At 41.8% G+C, this 18,265-nt stretch overlaps 1 protein-coding gene across 2 annotated transcripts in view; it reads left to right on the plus strand.

The window, feature by feature from the left end:
• The window catches only part of pde4a (phosphodiesterase 4A, cAMP-specific), a 48,473-nt gene that overhangs the window by 13,616 nt on the left and 16,592 nt on the right, over positions 1-18,265 (plus strand). Inside the window, exons 2-4 of one of the 2 annotated variants that reach the window (XM_063472102.1) lie at positions 17,156-17,341; positions 17,762-17,798; positions 17,975-18,045. In XM_063472102.1, the coding sequence (XP_063328172.1) occupies positions 17,156-17,341; positions 17,762-17,798; positions 17,975-18,045 (294 nt within the window). Of the gene's footprint in view, positions 1-17,155; positions 17,342-17,761; positions 17,799-17,974; positions 18,046-18,265 lie in introns of those variants that run through there. The other variant, XM_063472104.1, reaches the window with a different exon arrangement.

Raw genomic sequence — 18,265 nt, forward strand, 5'->3', positions numbered from 1 at the left:
ACTGCCTATTTCTTATTATTTTAATTATTAAAGTACTATAATTGTTTCACAGCTTTTCTTTTACTGCCCCCATGAAATATAGAGCGTCTTCTATCTATGGGGATGTAGTTTAGCTGAGATATTATTTATATTTTGAGGCTATAATCTTAAAATATAAATAGACTTCATGTAGTATCATCAGAATAACTTAAAGCACCATTGGTTAATATTGGATATTTCTACCATGGTAGGTGCATTATTCTAGAAATGCATCAGTTGGTTGCAACATCTAGTTGATGGATGGTTGTTGAATTTGGTCTAGAAGTTTACAGAATTCATTAGAGTGCAATACTTTGACAATAAATTAAATTTTAATACCTAGAAGTTGAATTGTAATGGCTATGCTATCCAAACTTTTCATCGTCTTAGCTCTAGCGAGATCAGAATTTCAGCTTTTACAAAATAACTTACATTTTAAAAAGACTAATGGCGTTCCCATTTACTCTCAGCTGTGCTCATTTCCAAATGTTAGCATGCCCTGTACTCTAAGAGAAGGCAGTGAACATTAGAAAGGGAAAAAAAACACATTTTCTACCCGTGTTGTCATGAGCATGTTAGCATGGTGACATTCATTTTGAGTTCAAAGCAAGTCTGCGCTTCTCAGAGCTGCTAGCATGACTTTATGCTGTTATATTTAAAATGGGTCAAATGACTATGAGAGATGTCACATGACAAACAGTTACGCTGAGGTCTGCACGGTGTCAGCTCAATGTTTCGGATTTTTCTGCCACTCAACTTTCGTTTTTTAAGATCTGAGATGATGTGCTTTGATTATTTTCTTAAAAATCAGCTGCCTTTAGCACTGCAGTTGGATTTAACGTGAAAGGCAACACATCGAAACAAAGAAGAGGGAAGCAGTTCTTTGGTGCACTCCCTTTTGCTCAGCCACGCCACAAATGCACTAAAGGACAATTCAGAGCATCAAGCTAAATGGGCCATTTCACCGGGTGTTCAAATCAACCTCGTACGCTTTTACACTCAGCTGAACCCCTGTTCGGCATTTGTTTTCGCACCAAATTATATTGGTAATTATCCATCATTCCAGGGTAATATACAGCCAACCATCTTTGTGCTTTGGAATATGTATGACGAATTGGATGCCAAGACTGGTTATGAGTGTGCAGCTCATTTCGAGACTGGATTCGTGGTGACAGCATTTGAATTTACAGAAATGATATGGAAATTTTTAGATCATGAAATTCAGATAGATAGACAGATAGATTAGCGATCAGTGGAAGTGAGCAAAAACACAGATGGAGGATAGTGAGATGGTGGGGAAGAACAGAGACAGAGTGACACAAAGGTAGCACTGGATGACTCACACTCTTCTCTCATTCTCTTCATCTCTCTCCAGTCTGGATTAAAATAAAAGAGGCCCAGCAGCCCCAGCCTGCAGAGAGGGAGTTGTGCGCTCCATCTCAGAGATAGGGTGATGTGCTAAAAATACCACTCCTTGTGTGGGCTTGTTGGGGAGGAAGGAGGGGGGCAAAAGAATGGGGAGGGAGGTTTATGGATTTGGTGGTATAGTACAGACGCTAGTGATATCACTACTTTCCACAGTCCAGCCCTATCGCATTTCAAGCTCATTCGAGCTCGTCTTTTCTTTTGATCTGTGCTCTATAATGTTCACTAATTGCGCCTTGTAAAAGCACTCTTCCACTTTCGAGGAACGCTGGTCAGTGCAATTAAAATCTAGTTCATTACGCCAGAGTCTGCTAGAAACTGCTTTTATCTTGCTGACCCCCATTCCTTCTGCGAATCACACCCCCCACTGCTCACGTCTCTCCTTTGAGAAACTCCATTAAACATCAAAAGTGAATCAATATCAATTTATTGCTCTCGCTGTTGCGTACACACCAGTTTCTCTTCCTGTCGAGGAGTTGCTCTCACAGCTCCTAATTCATCTGGATTTTCAGTAGCGGGAAACTAAACAGGACACCAAATGAACACGTCTCACCATCTGTCATCTCTCAGGATGGTTCTCCTCGTCAGCTGATCCATCTGTTTAGCTCGGCTTCAGTCTCTACAACAGCAGAGAGGAGCAAAAGTAAAGCGGAGCTTCGTTACACGAACATACACGGCGCTTGCTAAACGGAACAATCCTAATTAAGTGAGCCGCTATGGTTTCCCGCCCCGATATTCGGAAATTAAAATGTTAGAAACAGCGCTGCAGAGTGGGATTCAAAAAATACTTACCTTCCACACCTAACAGCCTCTGGGATCTCAGAAGGGATTTGCATATGAAAGGGTAGGGATCTCCGTGGAGGACGGAGGATGAGGAGTGAAGAAAGGAGGACAAGTCAGAAGACAGGAGGGGTTTCTGGTTGAGCTGGGTGTACAAAACTCTGTTGTAATTATTCATTGTGCACACAACCAGAGTGAGAAAGGATATCGATAGGACGAGGCACTTATAAATAACAAAGAGCTGTTTGGTCAATTGATGATAACCCTCTTGCCCTCAGTTACGCAGTAATGTATGCTGAAGACATCAGAAAAACAGCAGTCATCTATATTGTGCAGTAAAAACACTGTTTTTTGCTTTCTTTGATTTTACTCTGCATAAGAGACTGCTATTTTTACTGTCAGCATGAAGCGTTATGCTTTTTTGTCTAGCTCGTTGCATACAAAGACCCCCAGGACATCAGAGCAGGAATTCAATCTAAACAATACGGAGAAGTGAAAGAATTATATTGATGTCCAAATAGTCAAATACCACTGACTGGCTAAGTCATTAATCTGACCCCGGTCCAACCAAGCATGTGTTTCAGTTTCTGATGACAGACTGAAGGCAGGAAGGCCACAAAACAAGCAAGAAGTGAAGATGGCCACAGTACAGGCCTGGCAGCACATGGCGTCAAAACTCACAACCAAATAGCAAATATAATAATAACCTATTATAACTCTTTAAATGACTTCCTGTACCCTGAAATATGGAGTTTCATTTTGATATACAGTTAGGATACAGTTCCAATATTTTTAATCTGATGTTTATGTTAATGTCCTGATATTAAAGCAGAGAGGCAGAATAACTTCATAGTTTCAAATCAAATTAATGTGTACAGTGAGCAAAGGAGGGCCACTACATGAAGCATGTTTTCTGATTTTGTGTGTTGTGCTGTTGGCTGTGTCACAAATTCTCAAGCGGAAGGCGACAAAATGGGCTAGTCTCCACCTGGAGACGAGAGACTCCTGTGAGTTTTCAGGAGTTCAGAGATCTGCTGATGTAAAGTGACAGATGCCTCTGGTGGGTTTCGAAGAATACAAAGTGTAAGGCAACCCACAGAGCAGCAGAACCCAGATTCCTCAGGTGAAAGAAAAAGTCAAAGCTTTGTACGTGAACCCCTCAATCCCAGTGGAATTTATTTTGTACAGTGCATTAATAGATTAAGAGGGCTGGCAGTGGCTGTCCTTTCACAAAGTGAAGGGCCTGTTGCTTTGCGGAATAAATGCTGATTATCCTGTCTAGTGTAGCTCATAAAATAAATCCCTTTCCTGTGGCATTTGCCAGGTGTGTGATTGCGGCCAGTCCCTCTGGGTTCTTCTTGAAAGGCCTGTGTTGTGCGCACTTTCAGAGGCTGAAGCCAGCTCTGTGTTCAGCCGCCTGGAGTTGGGTTGCGATCCTGTGGGCAGGATAATCTGCTGTAATCTTTGGCTCTCTGATCTGACCACAGCAGAATAGAGCTGGACGGGTGGGATAGACTACCGAGGGAGTGGACAGCAGACATGGCAGGGTTGAAGGAGATGAGAGCCACTGTACTGTAAAAAAAACCAAAACAAAACAGAGATACCAACCAAGCACAAAAATAAACATGCTGTTTATAGCTTAGAAGTTCAGTATATAGTGTTTTCATGCATTAAACACCTTTTGAGTGACAATGTGTTAATGGATTGCAATATCAATATTGATATTAATGAGTGTGACAACCCAAGTACCTCAACGCCTCTCTCCTGCACCAACAAGGAGCAACAAACTCCCTAGCTTAGCACAGTCCACTAACCACTTGCTTCTATTGACTCCTGCACATCAATAATAATAAGCATAAAGCACCAACTTCACATAGGAGGACTGAATCTGCCATTAATTACTGCTAGTGACATGTTACTAAGGAAGCAAACCCAGACCCGTAAGACCTGGGCATCCAGTTTTAACAAGGGGTCTGGATTTTGAACAGGGTTAGAAACCTGCTGCCTGCTTTTTAGGATAAAAAAATGTTGTTAACACTAAAAAAAGATTGCTGATAGTACAATTAAGATGCTCAACCCCTTATGTTTTGCTCCAAAAACACTAAAAATTCTTACCACAGACTCCTCAGTTTGAGCTAGAATGATCACAGAACAGTTTCTTAAACTCACCATTTAAAAAATCTGGATGCAATGTGTTTCAGAGTGGGATCACTCGAGGACCTCGTCCTTCTAGCTTCTCGTCTCTGCGTCAAGTTTGTGTCTCATAGTCTGGGTCTCTGTGTTCATTACTTCCTGTCTTATTTTGATAGTCTCTCATTCACTGTGTGTTGTGTTCTATTTAATCTCCTTTGTCTCGATACCCCTGATTTGTTCCAGCTGTGTCCCACCTGTTGTCGATCCTCTCATTGTCCTGTGTGTGTATTCATGTCCTCAGTCTCCCTCTGTTCTGTCACGTTGTCGCTGTCTCCCCTCTAGCTGTGCGTGTTCCTGCTCATGTTTTCTCCTGGTGATACTTCTCCAGAGATGGTTTGTTCCTGGCTTAAGTTTTCTTACATTTTTTGTGAGTCTTCAGCAATAAAGCAGTTTTTTAGTTTTTACGTTGTTCTCAGTGAGTCCTGTATCTGGGTCCCACCTTGCCTGGCACACAGCAAGCCCTGAGAAGGCATTTGCATTTGAGGTTTCTCTCAAACATGTTCTGCCCTGTGCTGAAATTACAGTTCAGCAGTGGTAGTGTGTTGCAAGTCCTATAGCAGTCTATGAAAGACCTGTCTACCTGCAGAGAGTGTCTGCTGTTGATGGAGGGCGGTGTACAAAGTATGTGGTAAAACCGGTCTGCGGGCTACTCTTCCTTCTGTTGTTGTTTGCCTGTCAGCCAGTCGAAGAAGAAGAGCGAAGTTACAACGTACGAAGAGCTGAAGCGAAACGAAATGTTTAAAAACAATAAAAAAGACTCAACTGCAGCTGCTGTCTGTGGCTTTCATATCATATATTTTGATCTTCGATTTATCTGCACTTCTGCCATTCCTGATGAACTCTGCTGTCACTCCCCTCTAGCAACACTAATCAACCAGACAGCAATCCAGTGACACACAGTGGCATTCACATCCAGCAACGTGCGGCTGGGATTTTAGACAACAGGGTGAAAACACCTCTCCGTATGCTCTTTGTAGGGAAATACATACGCAAATGGACACAACTGCATTACCATAAATTACGCATTATGTGCATGGTGTGCCTGATGGTTGTCAGTGAAAACATTCCTCACTGCTGAGAATGAATTTTCACACATCGCAGTGGACGCTCCAAGCATTAATCCTAGTCTCAAAGAAGTCAGTACACCTGGCAAGGCTTCCAGTGTTCCAGCTTCCATACATTGCTACTAGCTAATGTTGCTTCCCAAAATTGTGTTGCCCTTAACCTTGAACTTAGTTCTGTCTAAATAAAGCTGCTAAATTATGCACTGTTAAATTATGTCCAAAAGGTATTTGATCTATAATTTTGAATGTGAACAGAAATACATAATACAATTAGAAAATATGAGATGTGCAAAGGCATCACATGCCTCTGGAAGATATAGAGCTGATGTGACCAGTATGGTAGGGTTAATACTAGCAGAACATTTAATTCATGGAGGAACCTTTTCTTGGTTTAGGGCATCAAAAACTGAACTTTAGTTGTCTTTCTTTAGGGTAATTTTAGGTAATGCTATTGTTGCTTGAAAGGACAAACTCTTTTAGTAACATACTGCTGTGTGAAAAACTGAATGCAAATTTACTCACTAAGCTAAACTCTCAAACTGTTGCTAATATATGCATAAACTACTGCAGACGAAACTTCAGATTACATCTCTTTTGGGCTCTTGGGGGCTCTCGCTGTTACAGCAAGTGGTTTACAAACCCATCCTTCTCTGTAAAATTCCACTCATGATCTCATCCTTTGCATGTGTTCAGCTTAGAGAAATAGAAACGTCCCAGCCCTCTGTTTACCACCATTAGTGGGTCACTCTGACCTGTAAGACTCAACTATCTCCCTCCCCTTCCAAAACATCTCCCATCAGAAGGCCACAGGTGTTTTTTTCTGTCTTTCATTATGTCCAAAGCCAAGAATGTCGGTATTAAAAAAAACGGTCAAACGCTAAAACCCAAACAGAGAACACACAAAATACACACAAAATTTCAGACTTGATGTAAAAACTCATGCACAGAACACTCTGCGTGTGGTAAGATAAAATGCAACAGTCATCAAATATGAGACGTATTATACGAGAAGTAGAAGTTTGATAATGTTAAATTATTGTGAATTTAAACTCAAGAGAGCTTTAAATACTCCAGTGTCTAATCTAATCTATTATTATCTTGCAAACACGCTGATTAATTAATGATTCTTGAGTTGGTAATGATTACGTTTTCCACAAATAATATGTCAAATATTTGTATGATATATTTATGAAATACTAAACATTATGTTATCAATATATAGAACTCCTTCACTCTGCATAACTATCTAATCTAGTCTCTTAAATTGGACAATTTACTGCTTTATTGCTACTTTAATGCTAGCAAAATTATATTTGTTTAGATATGCAAAATGGCAGTTAATATGGTGCATGCTAAAGCGTGTATTTCAGTCAATTTTAGCCTACAATGAATGAACTAGTGGTAAGAAGAAAGAACAATTACTAATTACTCAGGTTTTATAGGATGGATAGGCTGCCTGGTATAACATATCTGCCTCTAACAGCTTCATCCAATCAGTCACTGTCAAACCCGACTGTTTGACAGGTGTATGCTAGCTGTAACTGTGAAATGCACACAAGCTGGAAATGGAGATTATTTGCCTTCAAATGGGGCTATAGCATTGCCAACTTCCAGCAACCACTCGCAAACAGTTGGGGAATATTAATCTTTCCCTCATGACCAGTGGTTGCCAGGTTGACCAGCATCTAGGCCTGTATGACTTGACCCTTATTTGCTTGCTCATACATTTTCACCATGACTGGCACATGTGCAAGGTGACAGACACGTTAATGTAATAAAAACCCTCAATTCAGTAATTATGCTGATCTAAGCAACAGGATTGTGACAGCAGCCGACTTAAAACCTTTAAAAGAGCTTCAAGTAGAAACCAAAGCTGTTGAAAAGTAGCAGCAAACAACCATTCAGTCATGTTGAAATCTACTTATCTGGTTTACTTTTGGTCATAGGGCGCCATGTAATGAGTGCGGTTTTTCTCACAATGTGGAGTCCAGTATTACTGGTGAAATGTGGAACTCTTGAAAAGTGAAAGCGTGGGGGTAGGGGCTGAAGTGGATCTGAATTTTCGTCAGGGGTTAGCACTGTTTTGATTTTTATTGTAGAAAATTTCTGTGACTCATCTCTGATGCATGGATGAAAAGACTCAATAATGCCTTCTGAATGCAGATGGGTTTTTTTTTTTTAGCTGGATAAGGAATGAGATTTCTGGAAAGATTTAAATCAGCATGAATGGATGCTGGCTGGTATGCTAATAAGGTGGCAATGTTTCTTAACGAACATAATTTGATGAGTTTAATGAGCGTTCAGCTGCCAGGTCACAACGAATCAAGATGCTTAAATATCTGCTTGTAAGTTCTGAAATCGTTATGATTGTAACAACGGGAGACTTGATTTAATTATTGAATTAGTGATGACACATTAGCAGATTTCAGCAAATTCGGGGGATTTTAGAGGGTGCCTCCTGACCAGCCAGTTACTGCACCATAAGCAGTCTTCTTGCATATCTGTCAAACTGATTATTACTGTGTCCTGCCCTTTTTTTCCCTTTTCCATCTATGCCATTGCATTACTCTCACCCCAGCACTGTGAAGCTCCAGTGACCAAATGCCCTTTTGTTGCCCATGTGGCTTGGCTCCAGCACTTTCCCTTCAGAGCGCTTGCCTCTTGTGCATTGTACTGTAAATGTCGGCATTAAAATGTAAGGAGTCATGAGCGTGCCTCTATCTCTCTTCTTATCTGGTGTTTGCCTGAGAACACAAAGGGCAAGCTGAGGCAAGCGGAGATGGCAAGCCTGCTCTGGACGTGTCATTTGAGATGTGTCAGTTACGGGCACGCTGCCCTAAAAGCTTTGCCCCAGCCTGAGAGTGCTTCGTAATAAAAAGGCCTAATGTGCTCAATAGATCCGCTGATGATTCAACAGCAGCAATAAGAGTACAGCTGTGATTACATGGTCAGCCTATAAAAGTAGCAGCCTTTCCCAATTTGCAAGTCCTCACTCCTCTTCCCTTCAACTGGCCTGACTGCCGCCCCCACAGTGGTAGCAATCAGCCAGGTGCTAAATGCCTGGGTGAGGCACAGCTCATGGGTGGGTGGGTGTGTGTGTGGAGGGGGGAATGTTGTGGAGGGGAGGCTGAAATTGCACGTGGAAATAAGCATCTGTGCTTGCTTGGGAGAGGAGGAAGCGGGGGCAGGAAATAACTGTCATTCTCCACTAAGGCTGAGAGTACAGACTGAAGAGAGAAAGGCTGACGGACTCACACAGGTTAATCATTAACTCGCTGAGCTGAAGAAAATTAAGAAAAAGGATTGTTGGGGCGGGGTTTGGAGTATATCGTTTCTTTTTTACAGTCGTTTAAATGGATGAGCGTTGCTTCATCCCTTCAGAGAGGTCTGATTAACAGCAGTGCACAGTGTGATGGGGAGAAAGCAGAGCTGACACCAACCAGACTGTTGGGAAAACGCTGATATGGCAGCAGGCTGCCCCTGCCAGGGGCTTCCTCGTGATGACTGTTAATGAATAATCGATAGCAAGCGACGTTCAATGGAGGGAGTGTATGTAAATCTCCTCTACGCTCTCATATGGACTTATAGGTTTAATTAAACTAATCGCTGTATTGACTTAGGGCTCCGTAGCCCTTTGAAGCCTGCTGTAGTAATGACATGAAACCAGGCTTCCCCTTTTGTTGCAGAAATGTATGCAGTGAAGAAACTAAATGAAGTGCTGCTGCAGCACAGTCCAATTTTCGTGGTTCTCTCTGCACACAAGGACTCTTTGTAAGAAAAGGCACAGCTGTAATTTAATAAGCAAATAGAGAGATGCATTAATACCTGTGCATAAGACTTCTGAGTGTAAATACAATGCAGCTTGATGTTATAGGGTTAGTGAGCATGCAGGAAATTAGCTTTATTTTCCAAGTCACTGACTGACTACATCTCTCAGTCATGCAAACCAAACCGCATTGTTAACACATATCTATAACCATAGGCGTGCGTCACAGAGCCCCAGTTATTCACAGAGGGAAGCATTCAGGTAGCTATATGAGAGACAGCAGCTTTAATCACGACAGAGATGGTTTGCTATCGCCATTAGGAGTGACTCTGTTGGCACAAATCCCCCTTTCCCCCTGAAACCTCTGATCATCATGTCATTGTCTGCAGCAATACACTCCAGGGACTCAGCTTTCACATAATGAAACCAAGAGAGCTGCCCACAGCCCGGCTTATAATCACCCTGCGTATATGTGTGCGTGTCCGTGTGTGTATGTGCATGCATCTTTTTATAGTGTTGATTGAAAACAAAAGAGTTTCAGCATTAACGCTCATCTGTGTGTGCGCTTAAGCGTATCATCGGGGTGTGTTTTTGCCAGTATGTGTTCGCGCGCTTGTGTGTAACAACCACGGGTGTGCATGAGTCACTTTGAGAGGTTTCACCAGCTATTATTGAGCTGGGACTTGGTATTTAAAAGGAGATAGAATAATTGTCTCTTCATCAGCTCTCCAGAGATTACAACAGTAACTGTCAAGTGAATTTGAATTCTTGACATTTTCCCAAAGTCTGGCTGTGAAAGGCACTGTTCAAACAGGCTGTATGCAAGGCCTTTTCATAAGTGACTTTCCAAGATGAGCTCCACCATCCATCCCGAGTGCATCACAAACAAACGGTAGTTGCTCTCTCCACCAGGAAGAGAAGTGAGGGAAAAGACAGATTCAGAGAAAAAAGTAAACCAATGAACTCAGAAGGCAAGAGGCGAGAAGGAAACGGCTCGACGAGGCATCTTATCTTCGGCGTGTTCTTCGCCGTGCTCAGGCTTTAAGCCGCCTGCTGAAAGGTGGAACACTGAATTCATGCAGCAGGTTTTGCTTGGGTTCTTTTTGTTTTGTTTTGTTTTTCCCCGAAGCTGCTGTTGCAGAAAAAGGCTGAAGGAAAAACAGATACTATTCACAAGTCATCTCATTTATGCTCTCATTCGGTATGTGTGCAGTGTATATTCAAATTGTGACACAGAGTTTGAATAGCTTTCTTCTTTTTGTCTTCTCACTGCTCACACACACACACACACACACACACACACACACACACAAATGTAGGTTTGTATCAGCATGCACACAGACTTCCACAATTTGAAATATCTGTATCCCAAACAGGGACAAAAGGTTACTCCTGCAACCAAAAACAGGAAGCGTTTGGATTATATTTTCCACTTAGACAAGCAGAAATTAAGAATTGTATTTAATAAACAATCAGCAGTATGAGAGCCTCTAAAACATCAGCTGTATTAATTATTCTTTATACTGCAGAAGCAGAACAACCTCCAGCACAGACATAAAAAATTAACAGGCGTTTCTGTTGCACGAATATGTGAACTGTTCCCAAATATATATATATCTACCCCCAGAAAATGCAGTGTTTATCACAGGTGCCTTAAATTACCTTATCGGTAATCGTTCCTATAATGGTTAATTCAACAGGATGTGCAAGCTTTTTCCAGTTAAAATTGTGATTTTTAATGCTTAAATATAATTATTGTTGTCATCCATGAAATTTCAAATTTGCAAAAAAGCAGAAAAAACCCATTTTTTTAAATTAAGATGCTAAATTACAGTTAATTAATTGCATTCCTGAACAGAAATTAATTGTCATTTTTAACGTAATTTTAGTGGTTAAATGTTATGCTTCATTAATTTCTCAGTGAAGTCCAGTGTGCCACCTCAAATTTGGGTATAACAAAGTTAATTTGGTAACTTCCTGAAAGTTACCTTAAGTTTTTGACAGACTTTTAAAATATTTTTTCTTGTTTTATGATAGTTGATCTAATAAACTAATTCCAAAAAAATATAAAGTCATTCCATTATTCACTGGTGGGAAATGTTCATGGCAGTTGTTAATCTTCCAGGAGTGGAGTTCACACCAAATTCCCTCCAAGGTTAGACGACACAGAGAAGATGCAAGAACACCCGAGACCTTCATCTCAGACTCTACAGTCAAATTTCAACAGCATCCTAAACGTTAAAGTTAATGACAGTTCACTTTGAAAAAGACAGAAACAAGTATGACTTGTTTGGAAGGATCCAGGAGAAAGCCTGTTTTCTGTAAAAAAAGAACAGAAGAACACAACTTAAATTTGCAAAGCTGCATCTCAACAAACCCAAACCCTTCTGTAGCAACGTCATTTGGACAGAGGAGACCACAGCGGAGACGTTTCGCCACGATGCACAGCACCATGTTTGGAGAAAGCCAAACACAGTACGTCAGCATAAACACCACATACCAACTGTCAGCACGGTGGTGGAGGGGTGATGATCTGAGTTTGTTTTGCATCCACACGACCTCGGCACCTTGCATCAAATCGACCATAAACTCCTCTGTGTACCAAAGCATTCTGGAATTCCATGTGAGGTCATCTGTTGAGCTAAAGTTTAACGGAAGATCGTGCAGTGGGACAGTGAGCTCGTGCACGGCAGCAAATCGGCAACAAAAATGAAAAAAGAAAAAAGTTAAGGTGATGGAATAGTTGAGTCAACGTCCAGACATTAACCATGCTAAAAAAGCTGTGGAGAGACCTTAAGAGAGCTCTGCACCAACTAATGCGCACAAACCTCAATGATATGGCCCAACATTGCGAAAGATGAGTTGCAAAAACATTCTTCCACAACGACGTGAGTGACTCATAAAGTCATACAGAAAATGACTACTTCATGTTATTCCTGGGTTGCACTTTTTTCACACGGCTACAAGTTATTTACACAGTTTGATTTTTGTAACTTCAGTAACTATGCCATCATGGAGTATTACACAGCGCTGGTCAATGTAAAACAATAAACACTGTGGTTATTACCAAGACATTTTGGTACAGTATCTAAATAAATTGCACACACTCTTTCTCTATTCAAAGGAAATTGCTAAATTTCCAGCAGCGTTGTTTCCAAATGCCATTTTGGTAATTTCAAGGTTAATCAGTTAGTCACAAAGCTATTAATCAATGCCTCCTGGTATGAAAGTAACAAATAACACCTCAGGAACAGTGCTGACAGCTAACCTGACACCTGCAGTGCTTCAGTGGCTCCAACTTAGTTTTAATAAACACTACAGAGACTTGTTTCATCATTTTTAGTGGCGTGTTAAAAAAAAAAAACCCAACAACAACAACAAAAAAAGAGCTGCACTCTTCACAACGTAAGTGTTACAAAAAATTCAGCTTGGGGCTGTCTACTATTACTATCTACAATGCTATCACTGAATTAGATGTGGTTGACCTATGCACCTTGTCTGAAAGCTATTTCATGGTCTAATTGTTGCTCATAGAGAATATTATGCTAGAACTGTGTCTGTTCCCGTCTAAAGGCCCCAGAAAGTGCTGCTGGTGAAGGTTGTTGATGTCAAAATACAAAATGTTTTGGGCGCAAACCTTGCACGCTCTTTTAGTAGATCGTGTAAACATTTACACAGGGGTATGAGTCAACCCATTTTCCCCTGACTTTTTCTCCCTCTCTCTCTCTCTTTTCTCCTCCTCTCTTTTTTGGGCTGTTTGTATCTCCTCTTCAAATCCTCATTACACAGGCTCTGCGTGTTTCTCTATTCTCTCGCCTGTGGTCTGTTACTCGTACTGATCAGCCTTCCTGTTGCTGCAGAGGAAGTGTGAGCAGAGAGATAAGGATAGTGAGAGCACATGCTTTCATCAGGGAGGTGGGAGGGGGGAGAAAAACTTAGACGAGAGGGCAAAAGGCTGGCTAATTAGGAAATTAGCAGAGGCTGTTACGAGCCTCTCCGTTTCTGTTGCGGCAGGGATGTCTTAAGAGCTGTGAACGTGAGAGCAACAGCAACGTGGAGACCAGGAGGGGACGGAGGTCCGGTTTGGGTCAGCCTGTATGGGAATCAGAGTTGATGTGGTGAAACATCAGAAGAGCTCTCTGTGAGGCTGTCAGGGGTGAGGAACACACAAACCCGCTCAAGCAAGGATTAAAAAGACCCGAATTAATCCAGGGAACAAACTGAGGATGCAAGAAGGGGGAACTGGATTTAAGGTATCCAGGGCATGAGGATCACATCACAGGATACGCATGTTGATGAAATTTGACTCCTCCAGTGTGAGACGTGTGCACTAGCAGGACTAAAGGGAGGATCAGGCCTTGTTATTAGACCTCGCTCTGGATTGAGGACAGTTTGCAGCACATACGTCAGGTGCTTTGTTTTTTTCTGCCTGAGTACTCACTGAAAAGTGGATGAGGGGGACTGCGTGGGAGGGAGACAGCCACAGAGAGCAAGACAGCCAGTTGTAAGTGGAGGCTGGGGGAGTTTTCCTTCGCCTGTCAGCTCCAGCAGGGCCAGCAATGAGTCAGAAGAAGCTGACACGACAGCTGACATTGTGGGAGAGTAGTGAGGGTCCACCTCCGGTGCCCCCGCTCACCTCACCCGTGTCGCCAGGGGATCAGTCTCGGGGACACGGAGCAGGCTCTGCTCTGTTTCGGCGCTTGAAACTGAACCGCAGTATTCAGGAGCGCAGACGCTCATCTCACTGTGTTTACAGGTACAGTTGTGCACCAAGACACTGATCTTTTAATGTCCTGGTCGTGACTAAGCAATCTTTGTTCATTAAAAAAAAAAAAGAAAGAAAGAAAAAGAGAAAAATATGCAGAAGTTATGTGTAACAGTTATACCTTAGTTCAGGTGCGGCGTGACCATTTCAGCGTTTGTCCAATATGACTGTAATGCAACTCACTAAAGTGGATTTCAGAGCAAATTATTCCATGCACACACTGTTATACCATTAGTCAGATGGATTAGATTTGGAGAAGTGCTGAATTCAGAATGCTGAAGTCTCATAATTACTCTGAAAGTCTGCAGAAAAAAAACCCCCCAAAAAAACAAAAAAACAGGGATTAGCGCATGCAGCTTGCAGAGAGTCCCCATGGCAGACATTTCTTATGTCTTCTTCATTACTGAGGAAACATGTTTAATGATAATTTGATCTGCTGCCATATCCTCAAAGCCTTCTGGGGCAAGGAGTGCCTCCTAATTGGCCAATTTATAAGTAAATTCCAAAAATATCACACTTCATGCTTAATTTTAGAAATTGAACTGAAGGGCGTTCACAACTGTGTTGACAACAAAAGTTTGGGAAGTTTAGGAGACGTGGAGAGGTGCTGAGGAGATAAAAGTGATCCTATATCAAAAATAGATGCTGCCTCTGCTGCTGCTGTTGCTGCAGTGCAATGCGCCTACATATCTGTCCTTGTCATCCCAACATTTAAACGCAGGTAAATATATATGAGGAATCCTGTTGCTGTTTAGGTGTGTAACAAACATAATAAATCCAGCAGTATACCTTTCACACATGCCGTCAGATAAATTGGTGTCTGTCTGCACTGCTGCCTGAACACTGTCCATCTTTTTCTTGTTACATAATGCCAAACTCTGAAACCCTGTTGAATCAATACTGACTTCAGTTCTGTGTTGCAAGATCTAATCTTGCTTTCATCTCAAAAAGAAAAAAAAATGCCAGAGGAATTTTGCTGACGTTTGCTGGAGACTAAAGGTTTGTGACTGAAGGTGGTTGGGGGGGAAAAAAGAGGGGAGTGTAATCTGAGCAGTATGTTGTTGTGCCCCCTTGGGTTAAGCTCATCTGGGTTATGCTCTGAAATTTGAGGAGAAGGGAATTAATTGTTGATTTGCAGAGCTGTAAAAGGCAATAACGAAGTTATCATCGCCACAATTTATTTGGTACTTTAGTAAAAGATGGCAAAAGCTGTAGTTTATCCAATGGGCACCTCGAAGCTGCCCCCTAGAGCGAGAAAATCCCCACAGAGTCCCGAGTTGAAATGTCAAACATCTTTACTGCCTGGCACGAAATGGGTTTACTCTCTGTAGCAAGTACCAACCTATAAATAAAACTTATAATGTCAATACACAAACAGGCTTTAAAGATCTCAACCTAGAGGCCTAGTGCAATAGCATCATTGTAAAATTCAGGAAAGCAATATATGCTGAGCTTTGAGAATTTTATTAATAATATTTTCCTTTTAAAGGTCGACTTTTAAAAGCGTGATTGATCTCGTCCCCGATTTAGTTAATCATATGATTTAAAATTCAGCAGCATAGAAATGTAAAACAACATTTGGTCAGTCGTCTTTTACAGTTAAAGGTCCTCAAATTTGGAACATTCTGGAAATAAAGACATTGACTGCTTTGAAAAATTTAATGCACAAGATAAAACTATGGCTTAAACAAAAGAACTTTTTTTTTTTTTTTTATGAAATGGGTCTCCTGTAATTCTTAGCTCTTGCTCTTACAAGTTTGCAGTTGCCATTGTGTGTACTGTTTGAGTCTATATTTGTATTGATATGCTGTGTCTTAAAAGCTTGAGGACAATTATTATTAGCTGTGGCTGGAAGTCCTATGTACATCACACCTGATGCATTTTATTTGAACGCTGGGGAGGATTTTTTTCATATATATCAATCACTGTTTAAACTTGACAAGCTGATGGAAACACAGCAGGAGGTATCTGGCAGCCGAGCACACTTTTCCTCTGCTAATTCGAACCAGCCCTCTTCAACAGGTTTGTGTTTTGGTACCTTTTGGTGCGTTTTTAATGGAATTATCTGTCATACATTATGGCTTGCTCAGCGGTTGACTGGGCAACAGACCATCCAAGATATCTGTGCTCGTGCTTTTAGTCAGCAAAATCCAATATTTTATGTGTTAGCTCTAATTAGCAGCAGTGTCTGAGCTGTGCACCCATGCAGTGTCAGAGTGGAGCTTGTTAGCATTAGCTAAAAAGTTAGCAATCCACCCTTTTGTCCACATAAGAGTATGGGCACTTCAGGTTGTAAAAATTCCAACATAGTGGCAAAACGCTAACACAGAGGCATCAAAATTGGGCTTCACAAAACCATAGGTGAAGTTGGAGCACATGTGTCCATTTTTTTTTCAAACCCATTTAAAAAGTATTTAGGATTTTTTCCTGGCTTTCACTCTTCTTCTTCTTCCCTGCCTTTGTTGGCACATTTCTACTTATTGCAACATATTATCAGATCAGTGGATATAGGTCATTCCATTGTTAGGATAGAGTATTGCCTCACCCGCATTTGCTCGTGTGCATCCTCATGTGTGTTGCACAACAATCAAGAAAAGGGGGACAGAAAAAGTCATAGAAAAACTTCTTCCCAGCATTGCTACATGTCTAAAGTCCACAGGGGGACTTGTCCTTAATCGACCAGTAGTTTGTTTTAACCTCAGATCTGTAGCAAAATCAACATTCTCAATCAGTCATGCCTCCAGATAGAGAGAAAGCTTTGGCCCGGGGAGAATGTGCGGTTGATGTGGCTCGTTTTCCTCACTTAAACACAATGCTCTCTGAGAAATGACATGTCAGTAAAGTGTAATTCTCAGAGAAACCCTGTGGCAGCCTGCCAATCCAGCTGAACCACAGAGTTACAGCTGCATGCATTCATGCCGCAAAGTGTCACATCGCTTTCTTCAACTTTCACTCCAAAAAAAAAGAGAGAAACACTGCAAGAGGCTGAGCTGCATCATCACTCGTGTCTGGGCATTCAGGGTTATCTCGATAATGTTCATCGACACTGTGAAATAAGAAAATAAGAAATAAGGCAACAGAAACCTGCAAAAATGGAACTCATCTAAAACCCTTGTACTCTCTCTTTCCTCTCTCACTCCGCAGCTTTGATTCAGAGAATGGTCCCTCGCCAGGCCGCAGTCCCATGGATTCGCAGGCGAGTCCTGGGTTGGTGCTCCACCCCTCTTTTCCCCAGAGCCAGCGCAGGGAATCCTTCCTGTACCGCTCAGACTCAGACTACGACACGTCCCCCAAAACCATGTCACGCAACTCCTCCATCAACAGTGAGGGGTAAGCACGAAGCCATCTTTTGGATCCATCATGTTGAGGACAGGATGGAAACATGTTTTTTTTAAACCCACAGTGTCCACTCACGCACATCACAGTAACTACACATTATCCCAATCAACACAGCACTGGGAATGGGATTGTAATTATGCATGCATTATGCTAATGAAATCATGATGAATCCTCATAATATTGACTGTTGTGCTCTGTTTCCTGGTCTGTTTTTCAGTAAGCTTAAAAAACCTCAAACCTTTCATGTGTTTCAGGGATTTTTTTTCCCGTTTAGATCCACACAGGTCTTTGTAAACATCCAGCTCACAGATACAGCCTCTCATATAAACACAAACACAGAGCACCACAGCAGCCACAGCCACTCATATTCTTCTCATTCTCTGCTTTTTGTTTTCACCTTTGGTCCTGCAGGCATACAGAAGACATGATCGTCACCCCTTTCGCTCAGGTACGTATTCCCTGTGCACCTCATCTGACATGTTTAATTGCTGTAAATGGCTCGAAAAGGCGGCTAATTAGTGCAGTGAACTTGTCCTCCTCCCCCCCCACCTCCTTGCTTCCTCCCTTCCTCTTTCCTCCTCCCTCCTCCTTCTTTCCCTCCCACGCTGTCCATCCATCCCCCAGGTGTTGGCCAGCCTACGAACTGTAAGAAGCAACTTCACCATCCTCGCCAATGTCACAACACCCACTAACAAGTCAGTATCATGCTGTCAAACACCCCTTCCCCCCCACTTAACTTGTCACGACTGCCTGCTTCGTTTGCAGTGTGTGTACGCAAATGTCTCGGTATCCTTGATCCCATGGGGAAACACTTTTAGTCATCATGATTAACCAGTTTATGATGACCAGACAATGCTCAAGGAATATGTGATGTGCATTATTTGGCATATTTCCAACAAGCTTTAGCTGAAGACC

The sequence above is a fragment of the Pelmatolapia mariae genome, linkage group LG4 (assembly GCF_036321145.2).
Source record: "Pelmatolapia mariae isolate MD_Pm_ZW linkage group LG4, Pm_UMD_F_2, whole genome shotgun sequence".
NCBI lineage: Eukaryota > Metazoa > Chordata > Actinopteri > Cichliformes > Cichlidae > Pelmatolapia > Pelmatolapia mariae.